Raw genomic sequence first — 19500 nt, 5'->3', positions numbered from 1 at the left:
GTTACATCATCTGTAATGAGCTACCTCTGATTGGTCGGTCATGTTTATGAACTACCTCTAATTGATGGGTCATGTTTAAACCATGTAAATGCATCACAAATCATTATTTTATGAACTTCACTGAAGGCAATGTACTAGCTGAACGTACATGAACTCTTAATTTATATCTGTTGGCTGTCTTGTCAAAAGCTGATTGTCATTTGAATATTTTCCATATTTAAAACTGAATTTTGTAGCTCACTTCCATGTCATGTCACTGTTTGACAAGCTGTGAAACTGAGTGGACCAATGTCTTTTCAGCTACGTGTGTGTGTTCATAGCAATGAAATGTGTCATGTGAACAATTTTAGGCATTCAGACGTGGGCCAAGGCATAGGTGTCATTTTTATCAGTATAAAATTTGCATAAACACCTCCTGATGATGAAGGCACTTCAGTTCAATCAAATACTCTGTAGATGACCCTCAACAATACATTGTTCTGTAGATGACCCTCAACAATACAATACTCTGTAGATGACCCTCAACAATACATTGTTCTGTAGATGACCCTCAACAATACAATACTCTGTAGATGACCCTCAACAATTTACTGCTCTGAAAAGTAACCTTCAACAATACACTACTCTGTAGATGACCCTCAACAATACACTACTCTGTAGATAACCCTCAACAATATACTACTCTGTAAATGATCCTCAACAATACAATACTCTGTAGATGACCCTCAACAATACATTGTTCTGTAGATGACCCTCAACAATACAATACTCTGTAAATGACCCTCAACAATACATTGTTCTGTAGATGACCCTCAACAATACAATGCTCTGTAGATGACCCTCAACAATTTACTGCTCTGAAAAGTAACCTTCAACAATACACTACTCTGTAGATGACCCTCAACAATACACTACTCTGTAGATGACCCTCAACAATATACTACTCTGTAAATGATCCTCAAAAATACAATACTCTGTAGATGACCCTCAACAATGCCGAGGCAAGCAGTGAGAATATTCAGACACTCAAAAACAGCATCGAGTCAGAATTACCCAAAGTTCTCAGCTCTGACAGCAAGAATACTGATGAGAAGTTAGATGTGAGTAGCCGTCTGCCTGTTTATTCCTCTTGTCATTGTCGTTGACCTCCGTAACATCATGATCTCAAAATATACTCAATATGGAGTGTATTCTCTTTTTGTAGAGTTGTCTCACCGACCTCGGACATCTCACTAAACGCTTTAAAGATCTTGTAGACTTTGGATTTAATCAGCTAAGATCATCGGCTATAAAATCGCGAATCAAACCTTCCATAGAAGACTTGCTGTCTACCAGTCATAACATCGATGAGGTGAGCTCGCTGATAAAATTATCTAACTTGCAATTTTTGTACACGGTACCTTCATGGCACACCTGTTCCATTAACTCGGAGAATCACACGTATACATAGCAATAGCATCTGTATTGAGTGGCGCAATTGTGCCAGTACATGGTTGTGGAAACTTGAAAAGTAGGAGTTGTCTGTCCTTTTTGCGCAAAACATACTGACAGTTACTAGGTAATATAAAAGCCTTTTTAAACATGGTGGTGTTTAGGTAGTGTGAGTTTAAGTTTGGTGCCTTGTCAATAGTTTGCTGTAGTTCTTTCATTAGTGTTTTATGTATTTCTATATACATGTATATTTAATTGTGTTTTTTACTTCCATTGTGCATACAAATAATCCAGTGTAGCTCAATTGTTTCCGATCTACTACTCGCAAGCATAAAAAATAATCTTTTGTTCCTTATCATTGTTGAAGAGTTTATGACAAACTGAATAGAAATAGATCTTGCAGCTCGAAGATCATGCAATAAGATTAAGTAGGCACATTTTCTTAGATCCTTTCCTTAACAAAGCTGTAGTTTCTCATAGGTATGCATGTTCTCTGCCCTTAAGGCTAAAGGGAGGTTAGATATCTATGGGTATGAATGAGGATCCAAGACTAAGACTGATTGGAAGGCGCTATCCGCTTACTTTATCTGTGCTAAGGCTTATTAGTGGTAAGGCTAAATGGATTAGCCTTACCTTGGATTAACCTTAGATCTTCACTAACATTCATTGGTGTTAGTGAAGATCCAATGCTCAGGTGAAATAACAGTGAGCTATTCATGGTTGCTAGTTAGGATCCCATGCTAAGACTGAATAGAAATAAACTATTCATAGGTGTTAGTTTGGATCCCACGCTAAGATTGAATAGTGAACTATTCATGGGTGTTAGTTAGGATCCCATGCTAAGATTGAATAGTGAACTATTCATAGGTGTTAGTTAGGATCCCATGCTAAGGTTGAATAGTGAACTATTCATAGGTGTTGGTTAGGATCCCATGCTAAGAGTAGAAATAAACTATCTATTTACCTTATTCATGTAAATTCAAAGCATCCTCTGACGATATATCAGTAAGGACATCAGACATCTGTTCATAGCTAAAACATTATTGTTTTTATGTATTTATTCATTGTTTGCCATAGTTTGTTTGATATTCGCTCAGGAAACTTTCTCCGAGTACGAGGCATCTGATCCGTGGATTCAGAACTTCATCGTTGTGCTAGATGGCTTTCTAAAAGCATTCCAAACTTCACTCACTCCAGCCAATTATGACAAGTTTATTTCGCAACTAACAGCTGAGCTCACACTGCAGATGGAAAAGGCAGTCTTTAAGCTTGCCTTCAACAGGGTTAGTAGTCTCTCATAGATGTACCCTGACATTTTGTAAAAGGTGTTGTACAGGTGAGAGGTTGTGAGTCGTTTCCAGGCTGACCATTATTCAACTTGTGTGAAATCTTAAAGCATTTGCTATTTGAGAATGTTATATTTTATTTTGTCAGAATCAAATTTGGATTTTTCTCCCACAGTCTGTCCCTTATATGATATAAAGTTCAACTGTTGTCAAGTGCGCTACACATATATGCTGCTGTCTATGCGCTATGTCATGCAGCCATCTATAGCGAACATATAAAATTGCTGTTTCGTTATCCCTTGGGCTGCTACAAACGCAAAATAGTGTATGTGCTATTTTTTGTATTAAATACGCCGACTTGACAAAAACAAAAAAACTTACATAATAGTAAACTTTGTCAACATTTGTACCATCAAACCTCAACATACGATTACCTCAAAATGTAAATTTTTACAACAGAAACTTTGAGCAAATTTATTTGTCTCGACATGCCAATTAATTTTCAACGTACAACCCATTACAACACACAAAACAACTTAATGTAAATCAGTCCCTATTTATGCAGTTCTCCTTCACACACTTTAATTCTCATAATATTGCACAGACTTCAGAACTTACTTGTTAGTTTTCAAATGATTGATCTGCGGAGTGCTAGTGCTTGTAATGGCGAGAAAAGAAGGCAATACTTTGTTTAACAATAAAACAACTAAAATAGAAAAGCATGAGCAAAGTGACATCGAATAAATCTGCGAAACCTTGTCTAGTAATTATTGTGAGGAAGAAGGCAAAAGTAAACTCTGTGCGTAGACTAGCAGGGATTATTAAAATGTATAAAAATATTACACAAAAACAAAAATATAATTAATTTATTTTTATTTAAAATTTGATGATGAGGTCCCTGTGCGCATTAGCAAGGCTAATCAAGGTGATGATGAGGTCCCTGTGCGCATTAGCAAGGCTAATAAAGGCGCCGAACCTGAAAGTAGAGTCAGCAGAAGTCTGTCTAGTTAGTTTAGTCTAGTCTGGTTGTCTGAGGTAGCGCTTCAGTTCATTTTTGAAAAAATTAGCATTTACAATTTTACGCAGTGTAACCGGTAGTAGATTCCATAGCAATGACTCCTGACAATCCAAACAACATTGACCAGCTTTTGATTTAAACAATGGTATTTTTAGGTTTATGTGTGTTTGACGAGTAGTTAAATGTGTTATTGTCCTGTTTTGGTTTGTTTCATAAAATGTGTTGTGTGCTTTTATCAGTGCTTTGTATTTGTATAACTTTTTAATAGTTAAAAATTCTATTTGGGTTGAATAGCGGATTAGCGGAAAAATCCTATGCTTTCTTGATAATTATTCTGAGTAAACGGTTTTGAAAAACTTTAATTTTGTTTAAGTAGCAGTCTGGAGCATTTCCCCATGCCTCAACACAATACGAGAGTTTGGAATTGATGAAGGAATTGGGCAGAATTAGCAAAACATCCTTAGAGAGGTACTGAGACAATCGAAAAAACAACCCAGCATAAGGTCTAAAGTCTTTTAACAGTTTGGATATATGATTGCTCCAATTCATCTGAGGGTCAACAAGTACTCCTAAAAATTTTATATTGTCAGATTTATTTATTGGATGACCATTAATTAGTAGTGATTGTTCATTAAAGGTACGAGTTCTGTGGGTTTTTTAATAAAATGTAGCAAGTTTTGTTGAAATTAATTGTTAGTACATTTTGGTTGCACCAACTCTGAAGGATCTTTAGGTCTTTATTTATCAAATGTATTTGCTTGTGAAGGTCTTTGGATTAAAAAAAAAGAGTAGTATCGTCTGCATATACTATTGGTGAAAGTACTTCTAATTGACATGCTAAGTCGTTAATATATATTAAAAACAAAGTTGAACCCAATACAGATCCTTGAGGAACACCACATTTTATAGTTTGTGGTGCTGACAGGGTAGTATTTATTTTTGTTCTTTGACTTCAATCTTTTAAATAGTTTTCTATCTATTTAATAGCTGTTAATTTTAAATCAGTAGACTTTAATTTTAATAACAATATATCGCTAGAAATTCCCCTGTCATACAGCCTACGACCAAAGTGATATTGGAAAAAAGAAAGGGTACTGATGGTTGAGAAATGCAATATTAGCAGTCAAATAGCACTGCAGTGCAATAGGATGACTGCAATGGTAGCTGTAATGTACTGGGTGTTATTATGTACAACAAACAGCAATAATGAAAGGAAAAGATTATATGTTTATATCTCTCCTTCGCAATAGGAGAAATGCAATATTAGAAGTAAAATGCACTGATATTATTAGAATAATCAATATTATTAATATAGTAATACAGTAATAATAGGAAACCAATGCATAATTTTGTTTACATTCCATAACGTCATAGCTAACAATATTAAGAAGTTGTGATATTTATATAGATTTTTAGAAAATCTATTTGACAAAACTATTTAGAAAAAATAACAGTAGCATATTGCCCAACATCGGTCACTACATACTTCGATCTTGTAAATTCGAATGCTTATTCTTATAATTAAATCTTATAAAATCGAATAATTATTCTTATAATTGAATCTTATAAAATCGAATAATTATTCTTATAATTAAATATTGTAATAATCTCATAAGAATCGTTAGAAAAATATCATCGTCATTTCCTTTACTTTCACTGCTTTGGACATCATTTGGAATACCAAAGTACTCATAAGTGTCCAAAATGTCAGTTACTTTGATATCGGCAAAAAAGAAACGATTACTTTAAGTACTTCTATGTTAATTACAGAAACTTTTGGCAATTGCACAATGCTATAGACTGGTGAAATGTAAACGTTTTTTCGTGAAATGCGCACGACTTAATGGTTCTATTCTCTGTCGCTCGGCGTTTCGTTTGCCCGTCTTCATTTTGATAAAAATAAGGCTTGTCAAGTTTTAAAAACGATTTTGGGCCGAATTAATCTGTCTATTTGTGTATAACCCAATCAGATGGGTAAGGTTTAGGAAATTTTCTACAAATAATAAAGACTTGGTAACATATTGAAATAAGTTTATGTGTTTTGTATCGTTATTATACTTAAACGATTCCATTGAAAAATGGTTAAATTTGTTGATGAGATTTCGGTACAAGGGTTTGCGACGGCCGTTGATGAATAATTTTCGTGAGTTGTGTGCACATATGCATTTATCATAAATCTCCCAAACAATCGCTTCGCTCGTGTTTGGTCGTGGGATGATCAATGGTATCAAATGCTTTGCTGAAGTCTATAAGTATACCAAGAACACAATTTCCCTTGTTAAAAGCTTGGAATGTTTTGTTTGTAAAGGAAATAATAAATTTGTGTCTGTCTCTTCTATCACTAAGGCTATACCCCATGAGATCTGGTCAATAAAGGTTTAAAGGTTTAAGGTCAATATAGACTGTGTGCTGGTACAAGGTCAATGTAGACTGTGTGCTGGTACAAGGTCAATGTAGAGTGTGTGCTGGTACAAGGTCAATGTAGAGTGTGTGCTGGTACAAGGTCAATGTAGAGTGTGTGCTGGTACAAGGTCAATGTAGAGTGTGTGCTGGTACAAGGTCAATGTAGAGTGGTGCTGGTACAAGGTCAATGTAGACTGTGTGCTGGTACAAGGTCAATGTAGACTGTGTGCTGGTACAAGGTCAATGTAGAGTGTGTGCTGGTACAAGGTCAATGTAGAGTGTGTGCTGGTACAAGGTCAATGTAGAGTGTGTGCTGGTACAAGGTCAATGTAGAGTGTGTGCTGGTACAAGGTCAATGTAGAGTGGTGCTGGTACAAGGTCAATGTAGACTGTGTGCTGGTACAAGGTCAACTCAGAGTGTGTGATGGTACAAGGTCAATGTAGAGTGGTGCTGGTACAAGGTCAATGTAGACTGTGCTGATACAAGGTCAATATAGACTGTGTGCTGGTACAAGGTCAATGTAGACTGTGTGCTGGTACAAGGTCAATGCAGAGTGTGTGCTGGTACAAGGTCAATGTTGAGTGTGTGCTGGTACAAGGTCAATGTAGAGTGGTGCTGGTACAAGGTCAATGTAGACTGTGCTGATACAAGGTCAATATAGACTGTGTGCTGGTACAAGGTCAATGTAGACTGTGTGCTGGTACAAGGTCAATATAGACTGTGTGCTGGTACAAGGTCAATGTAGACTGTGTGCTGGTACAAGGTCAATATAGACTGTGTGCTGGTACAAGGTCAATGCAGAGTGTGTGCTGGTACAAGGTCAATGTAAAGTGTGGGCTGGTACAAGGTCAATGTAGAGTGTGTGCTGGTACAAGGTCAATGTAAAGTGTGTGCTGGTACAAGGTCAATGTAGAGTGTGTGCTGGTACAGGTCAATGTAGACTGTGTGCTGGTACAGGGTCAATGTAGACTGTGTGCTGGTACAGGGTCAATGTAGAGTCTCTCCCAACTCGATGTTTCTTGAACAAACAGTTTGCTATGGTTGTAGAGCTAGTCAAGTCTGGGGTTGGTTATAGCCGCAATGTTTGAATTCAGTTTACGCCTACTCAATTTGGTTGCCTATTTGCAAGCTTTGACGGCTGTATATGTATACAGTATTTAAATACTGTATACATATATAGTATTTAAATATGTCATAAATCATATGCATAGTATATGCGTAAGTGATATAAATATGATTTAAGAGTCTGGCCGGTTGCCAGTGACTTATCTCCATCTCACGTATTTTTAACACCGTAGTCTGTATAATATTATATATATATATATAAATCTCAAAGCTTGTCTTAAGCTGTTGTTATCTGTCTGTCCAGCTGTGGTTATTAAAATTTTGTAATGAAAAGCTCGCTTCGTGCTGGATTTGAACTCTCAAGGATTGCGTTTAGACCACAAGATTGCGCTGAGATGCAAGTTTTTAACCGTGCATCAAACCACTAAGCTACGCTGTTCTTACATTTCTATTGCTCTTGTTGTATACCGTATACCCTTTTTCGATTGCACACGCTAAATGACGTACTAATTGATACTTTGCGCCCACAGGTTACGAGGCACCTGTTCTAAAATATTTCCCGCCTAACTCTATAAAACACGATGCTTTTTCGCCCTCGCCATACTAGGGCGAATTAGTTTTCCGCCATACAATATCAACAAAAATTTCTCTCGAAATTAAAATTTGGCGATTGTTGTACTGATTACGACAAAATAACAAAAATGTTGATATGCTATTCGCCAAAATACCTTCCACAACGCTGGAAAGAGATATAAGTTGCTCGCTATCTCAGTTCAGAGTTATCCGTTATGGTGAATCAAATTCACAAACAGATAAATGATAAAATTTTAGTTAAATTTTTGAAGCTTACTAAAATACATACTAAAACTTCCTTCACGTATGTGTTTAGTGAGTTAAATTCATTTGACTTAGATTCAGAGTTTATGTTACACATCTGTCTCAGAGGTAACAACTCTCCACGGTATATACTGCACGTAGTGCATTGTAATGTTACATTTTCTTGCAGATCATAACCACAAAATGCACTAAATTTATTGTAGGTAATTATAGTCACAAAGGTCAATATATTGTTTTGTTACTATTTTTTATTGATGATGATTTTGATGATTTTTACCAGGTGTTTGCATTAAATAATTACTATGGGTTTCTATACCAGTCTATGATATTTTCGCCTTATGATGCAACACTGAAGCGAACTAAAATTATATAACTGTATACCAAATAATTTTTAGTGTAGTTGTAGCAAAACAGACTATTTAGCTATTACTTGTTAATAATTTCACATTTACATTTAAACACCTTTACAATTTTATTTTTCCTCTTAATTTATTTCAACAACATACTTCTTTCATGATATGAAATTTAAAAGTTACAATTTTGTGAAAAGTTTGAAAACCTTTACAGTTGTTTTATTTTTTCTTTCACTTCATTTGAACTGCACAAAAACACTTCTCTCATGATATGAAGTTTAAAAGTCAGAATGCTGCAAATGTTGTGTATGTTAAATAGAAATAGATTTTCTGTCTAAAGACTTTTTTATTACCCGAGCAATGCCGGACATTCACCTAGTATGGAATAACTTGAATTATAAGGCTTCGTCTTTACTAAATTATCTGTTAGCTTTTACCATTGGACATCCGGAACTGTAACAGTTCTCACATTTTTGCCTTTAGCTGGGTGGTCTGCAGTTTGACAAGGAGTTGCGCTCCCTCCTCGGTTATCTCACTAATGTCACAACATGGACCATCAGAGATAAGTTTGCCCGACTCACTCAGATGGCAACCATTCTCAACCTGGAAAAGGTACGACAATTTCCGACTGTCTTGTTGCATATTTTCTATAATTGTTGCATTTTAAGTTTGTGTTTCCTGTGTGCACTGTTGCTGCTATACTGGTACTATTAAACTGCATGCATCATTCTGTATGGTGACATTGATTGGCAGGTGTCAGAGATATTGGATTATTGGGGCTCCAACTCTGGTCCTGTCACGTGGAGACTCACTCCATCTGAGGTCAGACAGGTGCTTGCCCTCAGGTTAGTGATCTCTTAAAAGTTTATTTAGTGATTATTTAAATAGAATAGAGCCAGCAGCCACGAATAGATGTCTGGCATTGAAATTTGGTTTTCTATTACAGATTTATAAATGTTACATATTTGCTGTAATTGTTTGACAATCTATATATATATTTCTCAAAGTATGTTGTATGTGTGTAGGTTTTCCGGCTATAGCTATTATTAGAACAGCTGAGCTGGACAACAATGCAGACTCGAAAGTCATGGCTTACCGTCATTGGAAGCCTAATTTTATTAACTAGCTTAGTGGAATTTTCCATTGGCAGTATGCCAGGCTACTAGCTTGAAAGGTACAGTTGTTTGACAAAGTTTTAAAACCTTTACAGTTGTTTTCATTTTTTTTCTCAATTTATTTCAACTACACAACACACTTCTCTCATGATATGTAGTTTGAAAGTTAGAATGGCAAATATTGTTATACGTTAAATACAAATCAATTTTCTGTCCAAAGACACTTCTATTACCCGGGCAACGTCGGGTAGCACAGCTAGTTGTCATATATGCATGAATTTAATTGTTGCCTGTTGACAATGATATTTGTTTGCTCACATACGGTCTGAAAGCTTCTTTTAGTCGCTTCTATCAAACATTTCTTTGTAGGCATAGATTTCTCATAGCTATAATATCATTTTTATTAGTAGGACTATTTTTGTGTCAGTCTAGCCAATTCTAGAATGCGAGTCATTATCACACTCCTATCTAATTAATTCTGATTGCTTATGATGTTCAATAATGCATGTGGGATGATTCAACACTTTACCTATCACATTTTAAAACACCAGCATTTAGCGCACCTTATTTGATATATTATTTTTCTCTACCCGATGAGACAACGGTGAGCAAAAAACCCCAAGGTCAACTTTTCTTATTAGGAGATAAATGTAACATGCAAGAACTGGATTTCAATGGGCAGCGTAGAAACATCATCAGTTGCTATATCTAACACTTTATAGACAGTCTAGTGGCATTATCAGTTGCTATATCTAACCCTTTATAGACAGTCTAGGGGCATTATCAGTTGCTATATCTAACATTTTATAGACAGTCTAGGGGCATTATCAGTTGCTACATCTAACACTTTATAGACAGTCTAGGTGCATTATCAGTTGCTACATCTAACACTTTATAGACAGTCTAGGGGCATTATCAGTTGCTATATCTAACACTTTATAGACAGTCTAGGGGCATCATCAGTTGCTACATCTAACACTTTATAGACAGTCTAGGTGCATTATCAGTTGCTACATCTAACACTTTATAGACAGTCTAGGTGCATCATCAGTTGCTATATCTAACACTTTATAGACAGTCTAGGGGCATCATCAGTTGCTATATCTAACACTTTATAGACAGTTTAGGGGCATCATCAGTTGCTATATCTAACATTTTATAGACAGTCTAGGGGCATTATCAGTTGCTATATCTAACACTTTATAGACAGTCTAGTGGCATCATCAGTTGCTATATCTAACACTTTATAGACAGTCTAGGGGCATCATCAGTTGCTATATCTAACACTTTATAGACAGTTTAGGGGCATCATCAGTTGCTATATCTAACATTTTATAGACAGTCTAGGGGCATTATCAGTTGCTATATCTAACACTTTATAGACAGTCTAGGGGCATCATCAGTTGCTATATCTAACATTTTATAGACAGTCTAGGGGCATTATCAGTTGCTATATCTGATTTAGTTGTTCCACCTTCTCTCCTCTACTTTTACAAATTAGTTGATGTTGGTTTGTTTGGCTACCTCCTTTTCTCGCTGGTCACTCATCAGTAAATTACAGTATTTTTTGCTAGTTATTTGTACCGGGTCAGTTCGACAGTCCTACTTCCTGCTTCCAAACTGGTTGACCCGCCTGAGCCAAAGCGTTCGACTTTTGTCCCTTCTGTTTACACGCAAGAAAACGTCTATTCAGTCTGCCAATTCTTTCCTGGCAAACACTTGCTTGTTCATCACTCAACCACGGTACATGTAAGAAGTTATGTTTTGCACTGAAAAGTCACATCGTCACTATGTCTACTCATGAAAAGTTCAGACTTACATCTTCCGAATATCAAGGTGTGACAATGGCGAGACTGAACAGAGATGCTGACTCATGGCGAGACTGAACAGAGATGCTGACTCATGGCGAGACTGAACAGAGATGCTGACAATGGCGAGACTGAACAGAGATGCTGACTCTCTGGTGCTCTCCTCACCATCAGTCTTATCTTGTCGCATTTCTCTGAGCAGCCTTTTAACAGCTGTTATTGCTCAACCTCTATGGCTACTGAGGAGAACCTCTCTAATGGTTTGAGTGTGATGATGGCGCGTTGTCTAAGTTTTGTTTTCTACACATTTGTCAGCAGTTCGATCCCTTATTTTCTTAACAATCCTCGAGGAAGTAATAAGTTCCTTAGTATCTGAGTTACATCCAAGGCTAGGTGCCAGGCTTTTACCATCCCTGAACAGCTGGTAGGTTTCCTACTGGTTGGGAGTTGTCTACCCAATCTCATTCTTCTCTGGGGCCATTTATTGGGCTTTTATTGTGAAATGAGTTTTCCAACTTCTCTCTTCCGCAAAATTAATATGAACTTTTAACAAGGTAACAAATTGGCTCATGGGGAACACCTCGTGTATGGTGTTTGAATAATGATTGGCATCAATACCAGTGGTTTGGTTGCTGCATTCTGGGTATGAGTTCACCAGACTGCTGAAGTGTTGATTTACTTCCATCATATGTGATTTAGATAAAATGACAAGGTCAAAGTATTCTGACCCGGTGTAATGCGGCTATATTGTGACAAATATGTTATTATTTCCATGCTATGGTTTAGGCCTAATAGCTTATATTAAGTCTTTTTAGTGTTGAAAATCACTTTAGATCTGCTACTGAAAATATTGGCAGGTTTTTTGTATTACCACAGTCATCTATTAATGCATATGATAGCCTCTAAATTAGTGAAACACTATTGAGTTGAATGCAGCTTTGATAAACCAAGATTTGTTCTAATTTTTTGTCATACAACCACTGAAATAATTTCTAGAACTCGGTGAGTTATATATATATATATGATTATGACGGAGCTCTGTTGAGAAACTTAATAGATGAATGGCGTTGCGTTTTTCAAACTGGTCATACTGTCATTTGTCATCAGACTGCATCTCTTGGGGATCATCAATTCCCATGATTCCATCGTTTCACCACATTTTACTTCTGCAGTAAAACCTAAATTTCAACCACAAACAGCTGAATGGCTTGCTCGCTTTGAGAAATTATGAGAGGAAAAACTCACCTTAAGCAAAATCAACCCACCGAAATAGAGAGCATGGTTAGACAATCAGTAAGACGCATTTTGTTTTTTGTTGTATTTTGGCTAGCCAGATGTTTTACGTTTGCTCTTCTAGTGCTAGACGGAGTTCCTTTTTGTCAGTCATCTCAACTTGTACGAACACCTCAGGGTGGCAGGACTGCGTCGTGAATCTAACACGTGATCAAATTTTCACTGTTTATAAGTAGCGCTTATAAGTACTGTTTATTATAAGTCGCTAGGACTCTAAAGAGATGAGTATAAGATAGCTAGGTAAGAGCCTGGTTGAAGGGAACTCGTTTAATTCTGCGAGTGAGAATGAAGGAGATAAGACGACTCTTATTGTGGTAATGGCTCAAATTCTTCTTGAAGTTTGCTCACATATTTCGATGTAGGTTTCTCAAAGCTAGCCGATAAAAAATGCCTTTTGACTTTTCGGGATATCAATCCAAGTTTCCTTTTTTGAGAGATTGGTTTCTTGAGATGTTCCTCATCTCTGTTCTTCCTTTCTGGTTAGTGTCTGTCTGCTCACAACTGTTTGCTCTTGGTCTAGTCATATCATATTTACGCATAGTTGTTAATACATGTGGGGCAGTTCTTTGTCTTCACCACATTATCATGACAATTCTAGTAACAATGCTAAGAATCACTGGCTGTCAACAATAATTCTGATTAATAGTTCTTCTCTTCCATGTATCACACCTCCAACCATCTGTTGTATCCACTGGTCTCTGTCTGTTTATAGGCTTGACTTTACAGATCATGAGATACGGCAATTAAAGTTGTAACATCTCGTGAATGGATAGACCTACAATTACTGCCTCACCAAGTAGCGGAGAATGGTCAATTCTCTTCCCAACTGGCGACATATCTCACAGCTAGCATCTCGCTGCTAAATTTATACAGTCAATTGTGACTAGCTCATAATAGCCTTGAATTAATTATTTAAACTGTCAATTTAATAGTAAGTCCATTTGAACATCTTTTATTATGCTAGAGTTATCATCTCCTCAAGAGTTATTTATTTTATTGATGTGTGGCATCTGCTTGATTTTTGTTATTTGGATTTCTATATGTAAATACTTTATTCAATTGTTACTTCCTATTACGGATGCATGTACACAATTTCAACCAAGTATTTTTCTGTTCATTCTTACGCTAGGACTTATTCTCCTTATTGATACTTTGACACAACTACAACTGTAACCCCATTATTTTCAAAATAGAAATATTTGTTATAATAGAAACAGCTAGCTTAGATGAAAGTAATTAATTTATTATCAAATACCAGTCGAATGAGAGAACTCGGCTGTATATAAATACTACTAATTAGCTAGTTGATATGTTGTGTAATGTTGGTTGTGTTAAGGAATATATTCAGTTATCACTCATCACTTCATTTCTTTGGTCCATAAACTAGTACTAAATGCAAATGATTGTGATAATGTACATCTAGCTGGCGTGGTCATTGGCTCTCAGACCAAAAATAATTAGTCCAATAATCATATATAATAACTTATAAATGTTTGAATACAAAGGCAAGTCATAAAAATATGCTATATTACAGTTTGTACTCTAGTCTCGATTGCCGTCACTCTCTAGTTCAACAACCATGTCACTTTGGCGATGTTTTGTCTATGTTTGTTGAATTGACTCATCAACAACGACAGTTCAACAGGATCTTAGTCTAGTTTCTAGCTGATGACTTCACGGTGAAACATCAATGGACTTTGAACTCTTGGGTGAAGGGCTGCCAGACTGCTCAGGCGAGGATCCGTGCTTCTTCCTCCATTTCGTCCTTCGGTTTTGAAACCAAACCTAAAATAGTGCATCATAGTATTATTTATAGAGTGGCTGTGCTTTTATAATCACACCAGCGTTGTTGCAGAACTATACCAAACCCAAAATGATATACTAGAGGATTATTTATAGAGCAGTTCTGCTCTTATAATAACAACGCATTATAGCAGAAATATACAACCAGGAAATGACAATTTTATATCACGCATATGAGTAACACCTCTGCCTACTGAATACATTAGATCAGAGGCGCCTTTGTTGTACCTCATATGTAGCTATAATAACACTGACTACGCCATCCACACTAGTAAACTTTAATTCCTTATTTGTTAAAATAAACAAGATGAATTATAATCAACTTTAATTAATAAAATTATTAATTTTTAAAGGAATATGCTAGTGAAAAATAAAATTTACTAAAACTTTAATTCCATGAAACTAAAATTTTATATTTATTATATTTCGTGTGTCTCATGGATTAATTTGCGTTGTTATCTATTTAAAATAAATTTCAAACATCTTCAACAAAAGTATAAACAACTTTCGAGTTGAATAATTTTACTATTGCTAACCAATGCTTGAAGTTAAATATTTTTTTTAAGTTTATAGGATAAATAAATTCACGAGTGATATAAATTGTCTTATGGAAACTGGGGTATAACAGCATGAATAACTTTGTGTTGTGCCTATGCAGACTTAAAAATGCAACAAGTTTCGAATAAACTATCAGTGCATAAACTCATTAAGCCGTTTTCAGTTTTGTTAGATATGATGGGTATGCATCCATCAGACCTCATGATATCAATAAACACAGTCATGTTATGTACCAAGACCGTGCCTTCAAGTAACATTAAAAGATACCCTCAACTTGTGACTCCATTTTCTTTAAAATATCTCATCGAATTGCTGTTATTTTCCATATTTAATGATTATCATTGACTTACTTTGACTTGATTCTCTGACATATCAACCGCTTCAGCGAGTTTCGCTCGCTCAGGTCCAGCAAGGTACTTCTGTTGCTCAAATGTTCGCTCCAGGGCAAATATCTGAGGTCCGGTGAAGGTCGGACGGATCATCTTTCGCTTGTGCCCTGAGGTTTGTCTTTGAGCTAGTGGAATGGAGTCTGTAAAGTACAGCATTTTATTACCGTTCTCTATTACTTCACTTAAACTCCATCCTCATGGTGAATAAATTCCTTTTACGGAGCAGCTGTAATAACTTGACACTGCAAAATCTGCCTGTTTGTTTAAGTTTTGCAATGCTTGTCGTTAGCATGTCATGAGAAAAAATCTATTGGCTGATAGCGATGCATGCCCCTGGTGTTTGTTATTACTCGGTGCTCAGAGTCCGTATGAGAATCTGTGTGAGCACGGTCCCTAGCCACAGACAGCCAAAACGGTGAATCTATAAATGCACCTGAAGCCAAATGCAGGTTCTGTTCATATATGACAGCATAGCCAAAGAATGTGACACCGATGCACCAGTGGTTAACCTACAGGCTATAGTTTCGAGAAGTTTGGCCATCATCTTTTTTCTGGGTTTCGTATCTAATAGCAATTACTAGGCTCTAGCGCCCATAAATACGTTTTATTGTTTTACCAACAAAAATAATAATAGTTAATGGTCTCGCCGAATGGATCGGAGTATTGTGCTAGCAGAAGAGCAATGGCAAGCCAATCAAATTAGGTAATAATAGTGTCACTAGCAATTACTCTTTTTATCACTGGCTGAGTGTAATTACTATGATGGCCTCTGAGCCAGAAAGTTGAAATGGATGATAACACTAGAGCTAATTTCATTATAGTCTCCCACTGAGGGAAATCCTGTAAAAGGTGGAGTAGTCAAACAATTGATCAGTCAGCGTAGCGTGTTACACTGTTTATAAATTGCTGTCAGAATGAGCACATGTTTGGCTATGATGAGCAATCGCTGCCACTCCGCAGCTGTGTTTAGCCCAACAAGTATTGCTTCTCGAATAAGATCAAAAAATCTCTTCAAATAACTCATCTCTGGCATCAATCAAACAATCGATTCAATCTTGGTTAAGGTAATTAATTGTGTTTTCCTTATCTTTCTGGAGATGCCTAGTATATTCCAGCAAACGTGTAGGCCATGGCTCTTCTCTGAATCATTCAAGAATTAAAAATGGGAAACTCTTGTTTTAATTAAATGTTTCCCAATTTAACAAGTAGACTTGTTCAGTATGCAAAATAATGTGATTCATTTAGCATCTTATCACTCCGACTAATACACCAAGCTATAAAATGGCTTACACCAACACAAAAATGCGAGATAATGACACGAAATTTTCATTTATTCATTAGCAGTTACATTTTTTTAACAAAGCTAATCTAACCTAGCTTGACACCCTTATTGCTTTCACTAAAACTCTTGTTCTAAATTAAAAAAAAATTGCTAAATATGTTATTCCTAAGTACTTATAAAGAAGCACAAGTAAAAATGTAACTTTACCCATAAAATAGATTTATAACCGGAAAAACCATTGTATACCATGAACGACACCGCTGTAAGAATACCGCATGCTTCTTTGAACCATTTGTGTGATAAATAATAGCAGGGATAAGAAGACTATATGCTCTGCTGACGAAGTCGTGGCATCTAAAACTCTCTAACATTTTTAGTTAAATCCAGACACTAATGTTTCTCACTCACCTTTTGGTTGATGCATTTGCTGAAAGACATAGTCAGCAGACTTGGTGATGTAGTCGTAGTCATAAGAGGGTGATGCCGTTGGCCAGTACAATGCTCCCTGATAAGGTTTTGTGTCTACTGGAGAAGGAGAGTAAGAAGCGCTGCCCCCGCTGCCTGTCGGAGATTGATGCGAACTGTTTTCTCTGGATATCGCTTGCTGTGAGTACTGTTGACTTGCGTGATTAAAATTTAGTTTGCTCGTTGTTCCGGCAGCGGCTGGATTAAAAATGCCTCCATTGGTTAGTCCTTGTTGATAGTTTCTAACAATGCAGTTTGTGTAGCAGTTAGGTGCAGGGTTAGCCGCGTACATTGGGGTAGAAACACTGATGGCAGTCGGTACCTGTGCATGGCCCTCAGGTGACGGAGGAAACTGATTTACTGGAGATTGGTTACTTAGCTGGGGAAAGTCTTTTGAGTGAGCTGTTACCTGATAGGATGTTTCATGGCTGTCCGCTTGCTGCGAGTAGACATATCTGGGGTAATAACCGCCGCCAACAGCTTGCTGGTCAGGTACTCTTGTCGCGCAATCCAACATTCTCTAGGAGGACTATTTAAGCTTCAATAAAAAATCTGTCGCGAGAATCACACAAGATGAAGTTTTGCCGCAAAAGTCCTTCACTAATATAATACCTGGAACTATAACCTAGTCTAATATAAAAACCTGTGCAGAGCATAGGCGGAGCTATCGCAAAAATAATCCAATCAGACAGCTTTTGACGGTCACCTATGATGAGATGACCAGACAGAGCTCTTCGACCAGCCCCAAGACATTCAGCATTGACTATAATACATTCAATAGTAAATATTTGTAGTTTCTGCCTAAAATATATTAAAAAGGCTTCAAAGTTTGGGACTTATTTACGCATAAGTCTGTGTAAGATGTCAATGAATACAGAGCATATATCAACAACAGCTCAGTGTTCTCACCGGGTAGAAATTGGGAGACTACCGATTCTACGTACAGCCTAAAATAAAGAGACAAATAGTTGAATATATACAATTTAGCGAATGTTTACTGAGAAAATTTCAAAAATGACTTTATCATTTAGTAAATTTATGCTTTAAAAGTGTTTTGATTTTTCATCATGCTAGACAACTGTAGTTTAAACTCGGTGGATGAGAATTACTAGTATACATACTTCGTCTATTATTACACTTCCATCAGTCCTGACGGCAGGAGAGAGTAATTCCATCAGTCCTTACGGCTGGAGAGAGTAATTCCATCAGTCCTTACGGCTGGCTGCTGCAAAGATGGAAGAAATTGTAAACAATTATGCAATTAATGTAAAAACAATTGGGTTGAGTTGAGTGACTCAACCGATATGCAAAGTATTCTCTTCCTTATTTCTCTCTATGCCCTTAGGCTATCAACCTAAATGACTCCAGACTGGCTCATTACGTATTCCCCTTGTTAAAATCCATTTTTACCGTTTTAAGTATATTCAGTCCAGCTCCATTTAGTGATGTTTTTCAATTAAATCCATTTTAAAATCAAGCAGTTTTTAGTTTCACCCTGCTCTAGTTAGTGTTATAAATATCTTCCTATATACTAATTATTTTATTATAGTAACTCAAGCATCCTTAATGCTAGTCCATTGGTAGGATCAGAGATATATGACTGGAACACAAATTAAACTAAAGTCAATTAATTCAGTGTTCTCTTCCAATTTATGGTACATACCATGAATTGATATAGAGCATGGATCAATTTATATGACAAAAACAGATAATTCTTTCAGATGTAGCAAAGGTGAGAAATGCCCACAATTTATTCCTCAACTAAGACTTGTAACTAACGCGCTAATAATTATTAAATAAAACCTTCATTTGTAAAGAGTAATTCATTACAGTTTACTTTGTTCGCGGTATATAAATTATCTATTTGTTGTGCCTCACTAAAGATTTTAAATATCAATGCAAGAACTGTTTAATAAAAAGAATTTCTGATCCCACCATAAAGCTATCAACCTACAATTATAGTTGAATAGAAGCACAAATGAAATGTAAACAAAAAGCCAACAAACTCGAGAGACTATTCACTACAAATCCAACAATATTATGTTTCAGCAGCCTGATATTGTCAGCACATATATCTGCAGACGATATCAGCAACGCATGTATATCTGCAGCCGATCTCAGAACCGCATGTATGTCTGCAGCCGATATCGGAACCGCATGTATATCTGCAGCCGTTATCAGCAGCGCAAATATATCTGCAGACAATATCAGCAACGCATGTATATCTGCAACCGATATTAGCTGCAACAATAAGGCTGCCAGTTCTCCTCCTCTTGTCTATCTTTCAAATGTGATGCTACAAACTTGCATGTTTTCTAAATGCAGAATATTGGGAAAAATGCAAATCGGATATGCTAGAAGTAAATTGTTCTCTTTCTTGCTTCTGATCATAG

The 19500-nt window shown here is 36.4% G+C and overlaps 2 protein-coding genes across 3 annotated transcripts in view; one reads left to right on the top strand and one right to left on the bottom strand.

Annotated features, from left to right (window-relative positions):
• LOC137388903 (conserved oligomeric Golgi complex subunit 4-like) overlaps positions 1–13971 on the top strand; it is a 47665-nt gene extending 33694 nt beyond the window's left edge. For both annotated transcript variants that reach the window (XM_068075388.1, XM_068075387.1), the window contains exons 12-17: positions 981–1100; positions 1205–1351; positions 2529–2714; positions 8878–9006; positions 9148–9239; positions 13323–13971. In XM_068075388.1, coding sequence (XP_067931489.1) covers positions 981–1100; positions 1205–1351; positions 2529–2714; positions 8878–9006; positions 9148–9239; positions 13323–13365 — 717 coding nt within the window. In that variant the 3' untranslated portion in view covers positions 13366–13971. The remainder of the gene's footprint in view (positions 1–980; positions 1101–1204; positions 1352–2528; positions 2715–8877; positions 9007–9147; positions 9240–13322) is intronic.
• On the bottom strand, positions 13838–17699 carry LOC137388905 (hematopoietically-expressed homeobox protein hhex-like). Its single transcript, XM_068075390.1, has 3 exons — positions 17051–17699; positions 15322–15500; positions 13838–14395 (listed from the first exon to the last, which is right to left on the bottom strand). The coding sequence occupies exons 1-3, from the start codon at positions 17622–17624 to the stop codon at positions 14285–14287; spliced, it is 864 nt and encodes a 287-aa protein (XP_067931491.1). The 5' UTR covers positions 17625–17699; the 3' UTR covers positions 13838–14284.
• Between the last annotated feature and the right edge of the window lie 1801 nt (positions 17700–19500).

This window comes from Watersipora subatra, chromosome 2 (genome assembly GCF_963576615.1).
Source record: "Watersipora subatra chromosome 2, tzWatSuba1.1, whole genome shotgun sequence".
NCBI classification, from domain to species: Eukaryota; Metazoa; Bryozoa; class Gymnolaemata; order Cheilostomatida; family Watersiporidae; genus Watersipora; species Watersipora subatra.
Note: the sequence above shows the minus strand (reverse complement) of the source record. Positions and strands in the feature narration are given on the sequence as shown.

Excerpts from the sequence above, each read along its gene's own strand:
- LOC137388905 (XM_068075390.1), bottom strand. The coding sequence starts at position 17,624 with ATGTTGGATTGCGCGACAAGAGTACCTGACCAGCAAGCTGTTGGCGGC. Across the intron at positions 15,501-17,050 it reads GCAAATGCATCAACCAAAAG|ACTCCATTCCACTAGCTCAA; the intron begins GTGAGTGAGAAA and ends TGTACTTTACAG. Across the intron at positions 14,396-15,321 it reads TGTCAGAGAATCAAGTCAAA|GTTTGGTTTCAAAACCGAAG; the intron begins GTAAGTCAATGA and ends GCACTATTTTAG.